Consider the following 18,641-nt stretch of genomic DNA (forward strand, 5'->3'; position numbering starts at 1 on the left):
AGCTGGTAGGGATCTTCTAGGATGCAATGAAACAAAGTTGCAGACATAAGGGCGCTTACCGACTGTGAATGGAACCAAAGTTATAGTCAGACCACATCTAAACAACAGAAATAAGTAAATATTTCGAGTACAAAACACATGGAAAGAAATAGACTAAAGCAGCTTTGGCTGAGATCTTGCAGTCTGTGACAAAATGATAGCACGTGTTCCTGATATTGAAGCAAGCTGCTCACAAAGATCTTGCATAGATTTGTCCTTTTTTGGCGTTATGTTTTAATGTAGTGCCAACTAAAGGAGATCTCCACGTATCTTGTAACTAAGTCGTCAAGCAAGATAATCAGACAGTTGCATCAAAGTCTCTTCACTAACCAGAAGTAAAATACACTAGTTATCCCAAGCATGTATTCAAATTATACAAAGTAAAATAAATTAATAGAACCTATACAAGATTAAAGGTAAAAGCTAAAATATCAAACTTCTAATAATGTATTAACATTGTAAAATTCACCATAATTAAAGTGATTCCAGAATTCTGGGCAGATGGACTTAAGTGGTTGAAAAGTCCTGTATCCCAAAGCATCTGTATACCATAGTGACACTGCACTGTCAAAATTCTGATTTATTTTTCAAAGAGTGGAAAGAAAATAAAAGTGCACTAATCAAGTTGCTGAACTAGTAATTACAATACATAAAGTTAGGTAAGGCTCAGAAATTCCAGGTTCAATTCTGGCTCTCTCTTTGGTGAATGGATTGCAACCAAGACCACAAAAGCAGAAAAACGTAATCATCCATAATCTCTTCACCTAATAAATATCAAGTGGCCCTTGCTAATGTGTAAATATGTGGACATTATACAGGGGAAGAATTTGGCTTCAAAGTGATGGTCTCTACAGACAAACATCTTGTTAATAAATGTCAAAGGGGTACACATAAATAAACCAATCCTGAGAAGTATTGTCCTTTAGCACCATGAACAAATTAGGAACAGTAACAACCTTCAACAAGCACATGAGTCATATCCACTTAGTGACAGATGTAAATCCACTGCTCAGATTATAATTGGATTGGTTGTCAACATTTTTAACTGTGCATTAATCATTGACTGTAAGGAGCTGGAACAGAAACTAATTTTGTAATATTTCCACACAATGTCTTCAATCAGTTCTTTAGTATTAGCAGAATTTCATTGTTGGAAGTTTCACACAATTTTCACACTGAGAACTTTACCCGACCTCAGGCTGGCAGCAAGATAGAAGAAATTTCCAGGATGATCAGCATACTACTTTGCAGAAAATTGCCATTGCTCTTAAATCTAATCCTTTCATGCTGCATGGTACACTCAAGTCTAAGAACATGTAAAAAGAATTGTGGGTGCGGTAGATTTTCCTAGTAATCAAAAATATAGCATAAGATTACGCTTTCCTTAAGTGGAGCAGCAGCAAATACTGTATTGTACAACAGAAAGATGCACATTTGTAACAGAGAGTGACCATCTCATGTTTCACAGCCCAAAAAGGGTGGTGGAAGTAGAAGCCTTCATCACATTTAAACTGCCAGCCATCTGAGAAAAACAATTCGTATTCTACAGGTGACACAGAACTGTGACTTCAATCCTCACATAACAATAACTATGTTAACTCTAGCCATCATTGCTACTGAAGCAACGAGATTGGGAAAGATCTCTGAAAAATGCTCAATTAACTGATCGAGCTAAGTCAGTAGTAGAGACACAAATCAGCCTTACTATTTTCAATACAGTGAGATTGACTCCTGAAAACTCATTTTGTAAACTGCTATGTAAACATCTGTTGTGAGAGTGAAAAGGCAAAATACTGCAGATGCTGAAATTTTAAACAAAAAAAATGCTGGAATGCATTGAAATTTCAGCAGGTAGGATAGCATCTGTGGAGAGAGAAATAGAGATAACATTTCAAGCACTATATGACTTCTTCAGAAATCTGAAGAACAATCATACCCCACTTGACACATGAACATTTTCTTTTTCCTAGGAAGGCTGTCAAAGTTAATCTGTCTTGAATGAGAAACTCTTAATTTTTAATTCTTATTCAATTATGTCCTTTCTAAAAAAATAAGCAGACCTAGGTTGTATATGGTATTTCAGAAATGGTCTTGCTAATGTTCTGAACAAACTGTGGCAAGAGTTCCCTGCTTTTATTTTCCGCTCACTGTAATTGACAACAAAATTCAATTTACCTTCCAAATCCATTGTCACACTTGAATATTCGTTTTGTAATTTGTGTGTACCAGGACACTCAGATCTCTTGGCACTACAGTTCTGCAATCTTTCTTCAAGAAAAACATATATGAAGAATGACCATTCGGCTAAAGAATTAGAGCACTGTGGCACCCACTAAACGGCGCTCTGACAAGAATCGTTTTGAAAGAAGGAAATTAGGTAAACTAAATGAAAGGGGTACAGTCCTAAATTGTTGAATTCAAATATATTCCTGTCTACAAAGCCATATACATTTAATGAGTAAGGGCCACTTAAAAAATGCTTCAATAATTTACCTTGTTCTAGAACTTGCTTGTAAACAGTAAACACCATTATTGTACTTTCAGAATAAAGAGACTATTTTTCAAATTTCAACTGATTACTCACATTTAGTTCCTTAATAATCTCTTCAGACTAGGAATGATCAGAACAGGACACAAAATTGAATTATATTTTGTGTATTATTTTTATACCAGTCTTATTCCATATGCACCATCATCATGAATTAGCTGGTGATCCAAGATACACAAGCTGAATTGTTTGTGAGCAACACTGAGGTCATAATTGCGAGTTCACTCAAATATAAACTTTCTGAAGCTGATCAAATTTTACAAGCCTTACCCGGTCTTGAAGATTTGGGTTAACACCAACATTGCAGAGGTACTGTACTACTTCCACATTACCATAGCGGGCTGCCACATGGAGTGCAGTTTCACCAGACTAGAGTAAAAAAGGAACAAAATTAAGATTTCAGGAATCAGTTTGGAATTGAAATATGCAATACTATTTGGAGTTTTGATTTCCCTTAATAAAGGACCTGTTTCACAAAAGGCGTTTATAGTCAGCTTTTCTGAACACAAAGTATTGAAAATTGTACTCGTACTTAGCTACTTAAAACGCTAATGCAAATGTTAAATATCTTTGGACAAGTAAAATGTTAGTATAAACAGTACTCCAGAAGCTTTTATTAAATGTAGAATATAGAAAAATCACACCTCAAAAATCAAAACCAAGACTAGAAAGAAATCTAAATCGTAGGTGTGGGGTTTTAAGGAGGGGAAACCTTGGCAGAAGAGCAGTAGCAGTGAATGGAAATGCTCGATAGATTCAAGAAAAAGATTCTGTAGGTACCACTAGAACTAGGCCATCTTCAGAAAATATATTTAAGGCCTTAGAGAGGATTGAGGGGAATAATTACACAAATGGCACCAGGGATATAAGACTTTGGTTATGGGGAGAGACTAGAAGAGGAGATTCTTTGGCTTACTTCAAGAAGAGGAGTAAATGAAGAAATGTTCAACATTATGAGTGGTTCTGATACAGTGAATAACAATAAAATGCTTATATTGGCAGCAGAGTTGGTGACAAGAGGAGGCAGATTCACCAAAAAAGGACCATTTATCATGAAAGGACCAGAAGAGTTGGAGGAACACTTGGCAATGATCTGGAATGTGCTGACTTAAAGGACGATGGAAATAAATTCAATAAATAATATTTGATGGAAAATTGGACAAATATTTGAAGGGGGATATCTACAAGGTGATGGGGATAGAGAAAGAGTACAGGGGCTTGAAAGGGTATACTCATTACAGCCAACTGCAAAACTCTCTTGGTGGCTGCCCTGTTCAGATCCTAAGAAGAATGCAGAGTTTCTTTAACCATTGAGACTAATAACTTTCTGTTACCACCCAAATTGAGTAAAAAGGAAATGTTCAAAGCCAATTACAATGAGGACAATAAGGGAGAAGGAGGCGCCACCTTGATATAATCCCTTAATTGTAGGAAACGTCCCAAGGCACTTTACAGAGACATTAGGAAAATAACCACAAAAGCAGATATTATTAGAGAAGGGTGACTAACCATGTGGTTAAGCAGGAGGGTTTTAAGGAGACACTCAGCAGCAGGAAATAGATGGATTATGGAAGAAATTTTAGACAACGTGAGAGCTTGCAGCTGAACACAGCGTTATCAGTAATAGGGCAAGGGAAGCGGTGCACAGGAGGCTGATTCAGGAGCTGAATGAATGCATGAATGGCGGTTTGTAAAGTTGGAAGAGATTAGCTTAAATGAAACGGCAAAGAAATTTAAACAGACCATTGAGAAATTTTAAACTTCAGCTGTTGGGTATGTGAGTGCTAACGTTGTGCAGCCACGTTGGAGATGATGGGCAGTTAGCCTTGCTGCAAAGAATAAAAGGAACAAGAGTTTTGATTGAATTAGTTTTTATGAGAGCTGGTAGATGAGTGACTTGCATGAGAAATACAGGAAAGACTGAATCTGGAGATGAGAAGTTCATGAACAAAGGTTTCAGCAAGGTATGTGGCAGAGGTAATAGCATGCTTAACTGAGGAGCTCTTTTCTGTTAGAGATGGCACAAGGTGAAAAATATCTTGAAGGAGAACAGAACAATGATGTTAAGAAGGATCTGACTCATCTTGAGACAAGGAGGGTGAGGATGATGCACTTGACCTCATGGCAGATAAAAATCAATGGCATAATAGTCATGGGCAGAAAAGGCTTCAGCAGTGCGGCATGGGGTGGGTCAGAATTCCCCATGTCACCCTCTTCATCATGCCTAACCTCAACCTGTCTCCAATTTTATATAAACCATGTGGGGCTCTTAAGTCGTCCATTCTCACAGCTGGTGGGAGTTCAGAGAGAGGGAAGAAACCTGGCAGGTCACCCTGCTCAGGCTTTGGATGGAAACCACTAAGATCTAGCCTCTACCCATGCACTTCCTTAGTTAAAACTTTACAACGAATATTTACTCAACTACCTACAAAAAGGTATTTATTATCCAAGAATCATTATTAAAATCTGATATTAAAATGGAGATGACACCAAAGTTGATAATTTTTCTGAAATCACATTTTATACTGAATTTTATTAATTCTAAATTCCTCCAGGGAAACTGATTGCATATGCAGACTCGTGTGGTAACTGCCTGTGTAAGTAATGCTTACGCTTTCCTTTCATCCTCTTTGTGCATGCGCAGTTTCTTTTTTAAGCTCTAAGATTTGTATCTAGGTACTTGTATCTAAGATGGCATCATTAAAAGGCAGCCATTCTAAAAACTTTTCACTGTACCACTATACCTCTAAATCGTAGTACAAGTGACAATAGCAGATATTCTATATTGTTCTAATTCTAGTAGTTCTCACTATCAGTTCAAACAAAAATATAACTGCATCCAAATATTATCATTTTTAAATACCCTAATTCAGGAACATAATTGCTAATGTTACAAAGGGTATCAATTTTAATCAAGTACTGTTGCAGGAATTTTACATTTTTTGCTTACCTTATCCTGTACATTCAGTGGACATTCTTTATGGTGCAAGAATTTTAATGTTTCTGTATGGCCGTGCCGTGCTGCCCAATAAAGTGCATTTGAACCAGACTGGAAATAATTGAAAATAACTTGTGAAAAGACATCTGAGATATTTGATACACATGATATCAAAGTCTACAGATAGCTTCTTGAAGTGGAATTTCTTGGTCTCAGCTCAAAACTTCTGAATTCTCAATAAATTCATAAATTTTCATTAAAATATGAAAGCATAAATGGCATCTGATTTTGTATTTACTCTTGTCACAGCTTTAGGCAAATTATTTATATAGTAGCAAAAACCCACATTCCAGAATTAGATTTCTTTGTTACCTGTAAACTTATATGACATGTATATATTATGCATGTTGGTTTAGTGACAACAAACACAAGAGTTTCAATAATAAATGCTACTTTGGTAGAAGTTCCAATACAAACCTTGTCTTGCACATCAATCTTTGCTCCCTTCTGGATGAGCAAGTCAAGAATCTGGGTATTTCCACAACCAGCTGCCACCATCAGGGGAGGTGTTCCATGCTGCAGAAAATGACATAACTTTTGAGACAATCTAGGAATGCGGTGGGCAATGACAATTTTAGTCCCTTATTTTCCCTTTTTTACTAAACTGAATACCTATTGTAATATGCTTACCTTACAGCTCAAGGCCAGCTGCAGTCCTTGGACAAGTTTCCACTATGTTCCAAATTTCAGCAAGTGTCTGCAGCTCAAGAAAATTTAACTCAGTGTTGATAAACTGAAGTGTGAGCTTCAAACACATCAGGGAGTGGCAAAGTTACTTGCTCTCTTTGTTCCAGGAGGCAATCACGCCCTTTAGGCTAGGGATTTCAGATCTGCTCCGTGGTCTGGAACAGTTGAAGGTGCCTGTAAATCAGGCAATGATAGGGACCCTGAAGTTAACAATGGGTCAACCTCATCCCTACAACAGTTAAATTGATCTGATGTTCTGGCAACTTGAGTGGATGACAGGAGAGATCACGAGGAGGATGAGCAAACTGCCCATATTGCTGTGGTGCAGGGGAGCATTTAAGCGGAAGGAGCAAAAAGATACGCAGTTGCAGCAGGGATCTTGATTTTAAAATTCTCATTCTTGTTTTCAATGGCTTTGCCCCTTTTCTTCACTGTAATGTCCTCCAACTCCACAACTCTCAGATGTTTGTACTCCTCTATTTCTGGTTTCTTGTGCATTCCCAATTATAGCTGCTCTCCAGTGGCGACCGTGCCTCAAGTTGTCCAAGTCCCAAGCTCTGGAAAATCTTCCTACACTCCTTTACTTGGATTTCCATCTGAACACACTTAAAGCCCATCACTTTGACCAAGCTTTTGAACATCTGAACTTGTACCTCCTTGTGTGGCTTGGTGTCATACTTTGTTTTAAAATATCCCTGTGAAGTGCCTTATGTCATAACATTACAGTAAAGTTGCTCGTCATAAAAGTATGCTGTTGAAAGATCGCTGGTCATGAACTGGAGAAAGTATAAGCAGAGAACAACCAAGAAAAGCCATCCAACTAGAAACGGCTGTTTAACGGTAATTGTTGGGATTGGAATTCTCAACTTTCCGTTTTATCCACTTTGCAATTGCATTGGCCGTGGCTTGATTTTAAGAAATCATGATTTAAAATTATTCAAGAGTAACAGCATTCATTCAAAACGAGAAGTATTAAGAAATTACTTTTAACATAATGAAGATACTGTCTTATGCTATTTTTTATACGCGTTGTGACAATGTTAGAAAGACAGATGAGGGACTTGGAAAGAATCTATTAAATAGGACATCAGAAAGGTTGCATCTCTGGATTGCTCCGGATACCATGACTTAATGAGTTCAGGAACAGGGGCATGGTACAGATGAATGCACAGCTGCAGAGATGAGGCAGGAAGCGTACAGGCATTTAAGTCATACCTGAACAGATCTGGGACATCTGTCCTTACAAGGGATTTGCTTGTGCCATTGGGGAGTGTTTAAACTAACTTGGCAGTCAAGGAAGTAATATGAGATAGCAAAACATGCACAAGGTATTAGAAGGGGTCAGATTAAGAGGAAATGAAAAATAATCTAAATTGCATATTGATGTGAATTCACCACGTATGGTAAATAATGTGTGGGGTGACCTTGAATAGCTGACAGCCATCTGAGAACATGTTATTGTAATGGAAATCTGGAAAGACAGTGAAGGAAGGAATGAATAGAGAAACAGTAGTAAAGTTAAGAAGAACACTGTGCTGGGGAGAGAGGGGATACCATTGGGGATGGACAGATATCAAGGGCAGAATCTGATTAGTGCCAAGAGGGGGGAAAAAGGGTACCAACGCAGGCTACCTGGGTCTATTCCAAAGGCCACCAACTAAATGGAAGAAACACAGATTAACAAATTTGCAAAGAAACTGCAGAACCTTAGCTATTCTAAAGTAGACTAGGGGTTTATGAAGTACGCTGAGGAAAATGTTCTACATCAGGAGTTCTGCGGCCCAGAACAGCAGGAGGCTTTGCTGGATTGGGTTCTCAGGGATGAGATGGTCAAGTGGACCAAGTGTTGGTAGATAAATATTTCGGAGTTAATTATCACAATACAAGAAATAGGATGGCTATATAGGAAACTGCATGGAACAACCTACAGTAAATATAATTCACTGGGCATGGCGATCTTCAGGACGACAAGAACAGATCTGGGCTAGCAAACAGATTTAGACCCCTCTGAATGGCAAATGAATCGGAGTGCATGATTAAACAGAAAAAAGGGGCACATGACAGCTGTCAGGTGAGTAATACAATTCCGAACCAGGTTGAATACAGGGAGTTCAGAGTGGAAGTGTAAAACAAATAAAAGCAGTAGGGAACAAGTATGAAAAAGAGTGACTGGCAGCTAATGTAAAAGGGAATCCTAAAATTCTCTACAACCATATAAATAGTAAAAGGGTGATAAGAGGAGGAATGGGGCTGATAGAGACCAAGATGCGTAGAGGCACAGGGCGCAGTTGGAGGTACTAAATGAGCAATGCTCAACTGTCTTTAACTGTGACGTTACTAAGAAATTGCCAAGAAGTAGTGTCGAGGCCTGAAACGTCAGCCTTCCTGCTCCTCTGATGCTGCTTGGCCTGCTGTGCTCATCCAGCTCTACATCTTGTTATCTCCAATTTTGTTAGATTGAATTGAATACAGCAATATTATGAGGACTCATTTGATTACATCTACTAACGGCTTAACACTAACAATCCAACAGAAAATTGACAAACAAACAGTTTCCTCAGTCATTAATATGAATTTTTGCTTGTGCTTTACATTAATTTATCAAACAGGCTATAGCATTTTGCATAATTTGATTGTTTAACAACATGAAATGACCTACAATAACCACTACAGGAATCATAATTATTTGCAATGGAAATGCAAAAGGTGAAATAATTTACATAGCATTTACTGTAACATGATGAACTTAACTAATTAGCTTTACCATAATATATATTCTTCCCGTTTTTAAAATAAGTGGATTATGTGGTGATGAACATTATCGGTACCCACTATCCTGAAATCTAGGAAGGAAATAATTCTCAAGTCATTAAGAAAACATACCAAACGAGGCACAGAAATTACCTTGTTAGGTTGGTTAATGTCATAATTGGCAAGGGACCCAAGGAGGTGCTGTAGACCAGGAACATTATCATCATTGATGGCATGAATAATTGCTTTCATTACAAATGAATCCTCTTCATCCTTATAAGAAGGAAAATAAAACTTGTCATTCCTGGAAACCAACAAACAATTTGCTGGTCAAAGACATCAGAACATATGGATGAAAGGAGGAAAGACTATTTATGCTATTTTCAAAAATAGCACAATTTACACGTTGATAACATCCTCTGCCAATTATTCTGATTACTCCGGAAATCCAGCTTTTAATTTTAAAACCAGTGAATTTTAAGAGATGATGACAGATCTCTTTCCAGCTTTAGCTCTTTGGAGTTATGCTAATGTCAACATTCAAGCGCTCCATAGATTGGTTAGCAAGCAAATACAGTGAGCAGTATACCTTACAGAGAGGAAGATCTTCTGCTCAGTACTGGTATAAGCCAGGGTAATAGTTGGCAACATCAACTGTGTATCATGTAAAATCCCAAGGTAATTCTTGGAAGTGTAACTAGACAAAGCAATCAATGCTGAGTTGAAGAATTTGGTCAAAGAGAAGGAGAATTTTAAGAATTGCTACAGCAGGCAGCTTGTTTCCCACCTCTAACTGCTGTTTATCCTCAGCAAAGTGCGCACACACACAATGTGATTGCTGAAAATAGCCTGCGGAATGGAGTCAATACCACAGCAAGAATGAAGGGCAACCATGCCTGAAACATTCTTTGAGAAGGTAACAAGCAGGATAGATAAAGGTGAAGTAGTGGATGTAACACAGTTGGATTTCCAGAAAGGAAACTCATGGCCAACATGTATTTACATGAACAAACACACTCAACTCCTCCAATTTCTCATCCTTAAGAATGGAAACAAATCTTCAGCTGCCGAGTGGAATGTTGTTCTGATGCTTACCAAAGTGTCCTCACTCCTAGCAACACTCATATTGCTTCGAGACAGAAATGATCTTGATAGCCGTTGGCACAATGATATTAACCGTACTGATTGCTAAAGAAAATATATTTTAACAAAATAAGTTACATTTGAACAGAAACATTTAATTCTCAAAACATTTAAATCGCTTGCAAATCATACAGTAATGACACAGAGAATCAATAATAAACTAGACTGATTGGTTGAGGCAGTATTACATTTTGCTGATAGAGATTGAAAACGAAGTTGATCCCAAACTGGGAAGAGGGTGAAAGCTGTACAAATTTCATAATTAAATCATCTGGTCCCCTGCGTCTCTTAAAATACCGAATGTTTTTTCTATATGTATAAACACTACATTTCAGGGTAGGAGGACTTTTTTTTTTGCTGTGTGTAAACGAGAAACTGATCATTAATTGAAAAGTACTTTGGTCATTTTAATATCTAATATTTATGCTTTTTTGTATTGATGTTCTCCAATTAGATTTCCAACACTACTAGTTGATACAATTGTTGCTGCTCCAACAACACTCAAACAGCTTGCTCCCATCCAGGACAACATAGCAGTTTGATTGCTACCTTGTTTGTACCATCTATAAGATGCATTACAGTAGCTCACTAAAGCCTGACAGCACCTTTCAAACTTTTTACATCTATCCCCAAGAAGAACAAGAGCAGCAGATACATGGGAATACCACCACCTGCAATTTTCCCCCCCAAGCCTTTCACCATCCTAACATGGAATTATATTGCCATTCCTTCAATGTCCGTTGAGCCAATATCCTCAAACTCCCGTCTGAACAGCACTGTGAGTGCCCTTATGCCCGAAGGACTGCAGTAGTTCCAGAGGCAGCTCACCACCAGGGCAATTAGGGGTGGAAAAAATGCTGGTCTAGCCTTATACACACACATCCCATGAACAAATAATACTAATTAATGATGTCAGCCCATGTCTGGGACTTTCATTTCTAATTTGCCCAGATTTGAGGAAAAGGAAAAAGAATTTGTACATGCAGTTGCGGTTTTCATGTTGAGAACTCTTACTAACACCCAAATGAGTACAGTCCCAGTGCGTGTTTATGCATAACATTAAAAGTACAATCAGGAACTCAATGATCATTAGGCACAATGCAATACAGCCATCTAGAGTTTCTTCCAAGGGAATATTTTACCAATCTTACAGCTGATCATAATTCTTAATTGAGCAAATGCTAAAAGATATTTATTCTCCACAAATGAAATTGTTCCCTCGATGAAAGGCCATAAGGCAATAACATGTAGGAGCAGAATTAGGCCATTCAGCCATTGGGTCTGCTCCACCATTCAATCATGGCTGATATGTTTCTCAACTTCATTCTCCTGCCTTCTCCCCAAAACCTTGGATCCCCTTACTAATCAACATCCTACCTACCTCTGTCTTAAAGACACTCAATGGTCTGGCCTGCTTTTGTGGCACCAAGTTCGTTTTGTGCCTGTGCCCTTCAGGTCCTAGCCTCTTCGACTAGTGGAAACTTGTCCATTTTTACTATCCAGGCCTCTTAGTATTCTGCAAGTTTCAATGAGATTTATCTTCATCCTTCTAAATTCCATCGAGTGCAAACCCAAAGTCCTCAACGGCTCCTCACATGACAACGCTCATCCTCAGGATCATTCTTGTAAACCTGCTTCAAGGCCAGCACATCCTTCCTTATTTGTGGCCCAAAACTGCTCATAATATTCCACGTGCAATCTGACCACAGCCTTATACAGCTCCAGCAGTATATTGCTGCTCCTGTGTTCTAGCCCTTTTGGAGTGATGCTATCAATGCTTTTTCCTTCAAAACTGCGAACTGAATCCGTATGTTAACCTTAGGAGAAACCTCAACTCGGACTCCCAAGTCTTTGTGCTTCAAATTTCCAAAGTCTTTCCCTGTTTAGAAAGTAATCTACACCTTTATTCCTCCTATCAAAGTGCACAATCTCACACTTTCCCACACTGTACTGCAGCTGCCACTTCTTTGCCCACTTTCCCAGCCTGTCCCAAGTCCTTCTGCAGCCTCCTCTCTTCCTCAACACCTCCTGTTCCTCAACCTATCTTTGAGTCATCTGCAAACTTAGCAATAATGTCCTCACTTCCACCGTCCAGATTGTTAATACAATAAAAAGTGAACTGATTTGTGGTCCCAACATGGATGCCTGCAGAACTCCACTAGTCATTGGCTGCCATCCTGAAAAAGACCTCTTTATCACTCTTTGCCTTCTACCAGTTGTCCAATTCTCTATTCATGCCAATACCTCGCCTCAAATACTATGGGCTCTTATCCTATTTAGTAGCCTCCTATACAGCACATCTAAGGCCTTCTGGAATTCCAAATCCACTTTTTTCCCTTGCCAACTTGCTCATTACTTCCTTGAAGATTTCTAACAGATTGATCATGCATGACTTCTTTTCGAAGCTGTGCTGACTCAGCCCTATTTAACCATGTACTTCCAAGTACTCCATAACTTCTGCCTTAATAACGAACTCCAAAATCTCATCAATGACTGAAGTCAGACGAACCGGTTTATAATTTCCCATCTTCAGCCTCCCTCCCTTCTTAAACAGGGGTATTACAATAGCCATTTCCATCAAACCATAAGAAATAGGAGCAGAAATTAGGCCATTAAACCAGAGTCTGCTCTGCCATTCAATCATAACTGATAAGTTTCTAAACCCCATTCTCCTGCTTTCTCCCCGTAACTCTCTCTCAGTCTTAAATGTACTCAATGACCTGGTGGCAGTGAATTCCATAGATTCACCACTCTCTGGCTGAAGTAGTTTCTCCTTCTCTCTGTTCTAAAAGGTCTTTCCTTTACTCTAAGGCTGCATCCTCAAATCCTTGACTCTCCTACCAATGGAAGCATCTTCCTAACCTCCATTCTGTCCAGGCCATTCAGAACCCTGAAAGTTTCAATTAGATCCCCCCTCATCCTTCTATACTCCAATGAGTATAATTCCAGAATTCTCAAATGTTTCTCATATGTTAAATTTTCAATTCCTGGGACCATTCTCGTAAACCTCCTCTGAACTCGCTCCAGGGCCAGTACATCCTTCCTGAGATATGGGGCCCAAAACTGCACACAATACTCCAAATGTGGCCTGACCAGAACCATTTAAGCCTCAGAAGTACATCCCTGCTTTTATATTCAAGTCCTCTCAACATAAATGCCAATATTGCATTTGCCTTCCTGTTTCCAGTCTTGTGGGGCGTTCCCTGACTCTAGTGACTCCTGAAAGACGACCAATGATTCTACAGTCTGCTTTAGCTATTTCCTTCAGAATCCTGGGCTGTAATCCACATCGTCCAAGTGATTTAACCCTTTCAGTTTCCCCAGAACCTTCTTAGTGATGGTCACTACACATGCATCCGCCACTATTATATCAATTTTCCAGCAGTGGTAGCACACTGGTAAACTTACTCAAGAATAGTTTGATGTATTTCCACACTTAAAACTGAATCCTATTTGTTGGATTGGACTGTACTACTCCTCAGGTAAACTCCATCACAGCTCCTGGTTTTACACATTACTTGTCTCCCCATCGTTCTCTAACTTCTTGTTAAAGAGATTTGATTTGAATATCCCATTTTCTTGGGCTGTTCTTAATTTGCAACTATGAACTCTTGATTTCAAACTTAAAGCATAAAAAGTTATCCTAATCCACATTCCCAAGCCCCATATTATATTAAATATTTCTAATCAATAGTACCCCTGTCATTTTTTGAAGATAGTTTCTGCCTCAAAGGGAACACACCACAGCAGTTTTTACACTTCAAAGCTATGAATAAAACAAAATACCGCAGGTACTGGAAATCTGAAATAAAAGGAGAAACTGTTGTAGAAACTCAGCAGGTTTGGCAGCATCTGCAGAAAGAGAGATGGAGGTAACAGTTCAAGTCCAATATGACTCTTCTTTGAAACTGAATAGGGATGGAAGTCTAATGGTAGCAAAGAAGAGAGTTGGATGAAGAGTTGGGATAAAGGGTAGGTGTTAAAAAGTATTTAAATGACTCAGCTCTACTGAAAACGAGACATTAATTAGGGATGGGGTGATGTTAAAAACAGAATGTTGAATTTCATGTTGAGTCCTGAAGGTTATGAAGTGCTGAATAGAGAAGTCAAGGAAGGGAATCGAAGTGCCAGAAAGACCAAGTGAGGGTGATCAAGGGGAAGAGTTGTGTTTGTGGGTCTGAGTAGAACTGAATCAAGAAATGTTCCACAAGAGTCAAGTATGAGAGGGACCCATGGAGTTCTTATTACTACACTTTTTATTTGGAGCAAGGAAAATTATTAAAAGTGACAGCATGAATAGCAAAAGGCACCAGTTGGATTCAAGCTGTTAAGCCGCTCATTCTAAAAGAGGTGCAGAAATGTTCAATTTTGTCTGTTCCCTTATAGTACAAATATTAACTTCTGAAACAACTTCTCCTCCTGCCCCCACAGAGACACATTTTAACTATTTTCCCTCATTCAAACTTTTATTGCTCCCCCTTCCTGACCCCAAAATAATGGCGTAACAAACTGACTCAGATTCTTCTGTCAATTAATTTTGAACTCTGATGCCCGCAAACCTTGAACTGATTACAAAAATGACCTAATGCAGTCAAGTAAACATTGAATGTCAGTTACAATTCTACATACCTTCCACTTCCTTCGGGCTGCAAACTTTTTAAACTTTTCCATATTTACAGCTGATGCTTTTCTGCTGAGAGCCTGCTGACTGTCTTTTGGCTGAAAATGTTACAAAAATCAAATTACAATCATAGAATCATCATAGAATCCCTACAGTGTGGAAACAGGCCCTTCGGCCAAACAATTCCACACCAACCTTCAGAGCATCCCCCCAGACTCATTCTCCTATAACCCACCCAATCTACACATCCCTGAACGCTACAGGCAATTCAGCATGGTCAATTCACCTAGCCTGCACATCTTCGAACTGCGTGAGGAAACTGGAGCACCCGGAGGAAACTCTCACAGACACGGGGAGAATGTGCAAACTCCACACAGACAGTTGCCAGACGGCAGAATCGAACCCGGGTCCCTGGTGCTGTGAGGCAGCAGTGCTAACCACTGAGCCACTGTGCTAAGAGCATCAAACCTCCCACTAATTGAATATAAATACATATGTCAGCATTGTTATTCCTGCACTGTACCAACTGGGCAGAGATTGAAATTATCTTTTCACAGTCGGAATAGCAAAGCTGTGGGCATGGTGGATAGTGGTAAAACTGCCGATGCTATTCCTCCGTTGATCCAGCAGAATCCATGCAAGTTCCCTGCTTTCACTCTTGTGGCTGGGCTTTGAATAGGCATCCTCTGATGACAGTCATAGAGTCATACAGCACGAACACAGACCATTATCCAAAACTAAAGTACTCCCACTGGCCTGCACTTGGCTCATATCCCTGCAAACATTTCTTATTCATGTACTTACCTAAATATATTTACATGTTGTTACTGTACCCGCATCACCCACTGCCTCTGAAAGTTCATTCCACACATGAAACACTCAAGAAAAAATTATCCCTCATGTCGTTTTGGGTAAAGACACCTGCCATTCACCTTATCTATACCCATCATGATTTTATAAGCTTCTACAAAGGTCACCTCTCGATCTCCTATGCTCCAGTGAAAGAAGTCCCATTCTATCCAGCCTCTCCTTACAACTCAACCTCTCCATTCCCGGCAACATCCTAGTAAATCTCTTCTGAACCTTCTCCAGCATAATACCTTTCCTGTAACAGGAAGCCAGACTGGACACAGTACTCCAGAACAGTTACGTTGAGGTTGTACAATGTCAAAAATCACATAATATCAGGTTATAGTTCAACAGGTTTATTTGAACACGTAAGCTTTCAGTGCACTGCCACTTCCTCAGGTGTGATAAAGACAATGGATCCAAGCAAGTCAACTACAAACACATTTCTTTAAATGAAGGTGCCACAATTTATTCATGAAAAGACACAAGAGCTTTGCACATTTCTTCAATTATAACTTTATAATGACGTTTTAAATAAAAATAGATAGGCATACCTTAATCCATGGGTGCTGCAAACTATCTTGAATAGTCATTCTCTTCCTAATAAAGGCATATTACAAAAGCAAAATATATAACGTTTAAATCAGTGCAGTAAGCAAACATAGAAAGCCTTATTACAAACTCTAACATCAGCTTTCCAGGCTGCACTGATGCTCCTTTCATTTGTTTTACTGAAGTCACTTTAAAGTGCAGCAATAATCACTCCACATTGCAACAAAATGTCTGAAAAATAGGACAAAGGTCAACAGGATATAATTTTGGTTCACTCTATTATGGGTTAACTATTGAAACCATTTACTTTTTTTTCCTTTTTAATAAGGAGATTGGAGAGCTTGAAAATACCAGTTTCTATTTCTATGGTAAATAGATAGCTTGGCATGAATGCAACACTTCACATCTAAGATTCACATCATGCAATCTCCAGATGCTAACTCAAACAGGAAATCAGTTCAGCTAGAATTTCTTCAGCTGTAGTTTGTGAACATAAACAAAGTTGTGTTCAGTGCCTTAAAGAAAGGTTTCAAGTGTAGCAAAATAGAATGTATGAAAGTTACATATATACGACTACTTAATAAGGGTCCACAGATTTAGGTGGCGTATTTGCATGAACTGAAGATAAACTAACTAATCTAATCTAACTCGACAATTGGGATAAAGTCAGCATTTTCAGACAGCAACCTGTAATTGGTGCAGCACGAGAGTTCAGAGCTGGCACAGATAAGGAAAAAAAATAGGTGGGAAGTCAAGTGGTGAGGATAATACAAAGAGCCTACAGAAGGATATGGACAAATTAAGTGAATGGGAGAAAATTTGGCAGGTATAATGTCAAAGATGTGAGGTAGGAAGAGTAGAAGAGCTAAATATTATTTAAATGGGAAAAGACTGAAGAAAGCTGCTGGCACAGAGGGATTTGGGAGTCCTTGTGCATGAATCACAAAAAGTTTGAGTCCAAGTTCAATAGGTAATATAGAAGCCAAATGTATGTTATTTCGAAAAGAATGGACAATAGGGTAAGTCTTGATAAAATTGTTCAAGGCACTGACAAGACCATAACTGGAATACCGTGAACAGTTCCCCTTATCTAAAGAAAGAAGGTACTGGCATTGGAAGTAATCCAGAGAAGATTCACTATGTTGATACTGGGTATGGAGGGACTGTCTTAGGAGGAGAGGTTGAGTATTCATTGGAGTTTCATAGAAAGAGAAGAGACCTTACTGAAACTTACAAAGTTCTTAGGGGGCTTGACTGGATAGATGCGGACAGTACGCTTTCCTTTGTGAGACGGTCTAGGACTGAGGACATAATCGTATTGTAAGTGCCTGTCCTTTAAAGACAAAGATGAGGAGGATTCTCTTTTTTTTCCTCTGGGCTGTGAAGCATATTCAGGGCTATGGTAGACAAACTTTGTTAATTAAGGGGTTCAAGGATTCTAGCGATAAAGCTTGAAAGTGGAGTTGAAGATCATCACTTCAATGGGCTGAATGGCCTACTTCTGCTCCTACATCCAATGCTTTTATGCCTCATTTACTTTTGGTATGTTAGAAGTCGTGAAGTGAACTGCAGGATTTTCACTAAAATGACAGCCACAAAATATGGTAATTTATACATGGGAAAGAAACAGTGCTGCATGTAATAATGCTAGCAAGAAAGCCAGCAGTGAATGTTCAATGTAATTTCATTTTGCTGAAATTACCAAGCAGATGAATTCATCTCCTTGATGTCAGATTTAGAAAATCAGAATTTTTACTACACAGCAAGGGGTGCTGTGGCCCATTGAGCCTGCACCAGTCAAACATCCAACTATTCCAATCCTACTTCCTGGCACTTGGCCCACAATCCTGTGGGATAGCACAATCCTGTGCCACAGCATTTCAACTACTCATCCAAATAGTTCTGAAATGTCTCAGGTTCCTGCCTCTGCTATCCTTTGAGGAAGTGGCTTCCATAATCCCCTGGTGAAAGCAGGATTCCTCAAATCCCATTTAAAGCTCCACCTTCTTAACTCAAAAGTGGTAATATTGACCCCTCTACTAAGGAGAAAATTTTATCAACCAGATTCCTCTCAGCCTTCTCTGCTCTAAGGAAAACAACCACATCCCATTTAGTCTCTTCATTACTTCAACAGGTAACATCCTGGTGAACATCTTTTTTACCCTCTTTAGTGCAATCACATCTTTGCTATAGTGTGGTGATCAGAACTGCACATTGTACTCCAGCTGTGTTCTCACATGACATACATCTTCACCATTACCTCTTTGCTCTTGTATTCAATGTCTTGCTTGATAAAGGCAAGTAATCAGATGCCTTCTTAATTACCTTATCTACCTGTCCTTCTGGCTTCAAGGATTAAGGACATGTACAACAAGGTAGTTCTGATCTTCTGAGATAACAAGGTGCAGAGCTGGATGAACACAGCAGGCCAAGCAGCATCAGAGGAGCAGGAA

At 39.0% G+C, this 18,641-nt stretch overlaps 1 protein-coding gene across 6 annotated transcripts in view; it reads right to left on the minus strand.

Annotated features, from left to right (window-relative positions):
* dapk1 (death-associated protein kinase 1) overlaps positions 1 to 18,641 on the minus strand; it is a 224,049-nt gene that overhangs the window by 64,274 nt on the left and 141,134 nt on the right. For all 6 annotated transcript variants that reach the window (XM_048527053.2, XM_048527056.2, XM_048527052.2 and 3 more), the window contains 7 exons: positions 16,191 to 16,236; positions 14,796 to 14,885; positions 10,119 to 10,211; positions 9,177 to 9,296; positions 6,003 to 6,101; positions 5,538 to 5,636; positions 2,858 to 2,956 (listed from right to left, as the gene is read on the minus strand). In XM_048527053.2, coding sequence (XP_048383010.1) covers positions 2,858 to 2,956; positions 5,538 to 5,636; positions 6,003 to 6,101; positions 9,177 to 9,296; positions 10,119 to 10,211; positions 14,796 to 14,885; positions 16,191 to 16,236 — 646 coding nt within the window. The remainder of the gene's footprint in view (positions 1 to 2,857; positions 2,957 to 5,537; positions 5,637 to 6,002; positions 6,102 to 9,176; positions 9,297 to 10,118; positions 10,212 to 14,795; positions 14,886 to 16,190; positions 16,237 to 18,641) is intronic.

This window comes from Stegostoma tigrinum, chromosome 3 (genome assembly GCF_030684315.1).
Source record: "Stegostoma tigrinum isolate sSteTig4 chromosome 3, sSteTig4.hap1, whole genome shotgun sequence".
Lineage (NCBI taxonomy): Eukaryota > Metazoa > Chordata > Chondrichthyes > Orectolobiformes > Stegostomatidae > Stegostoma > Stegostoma tigrinum.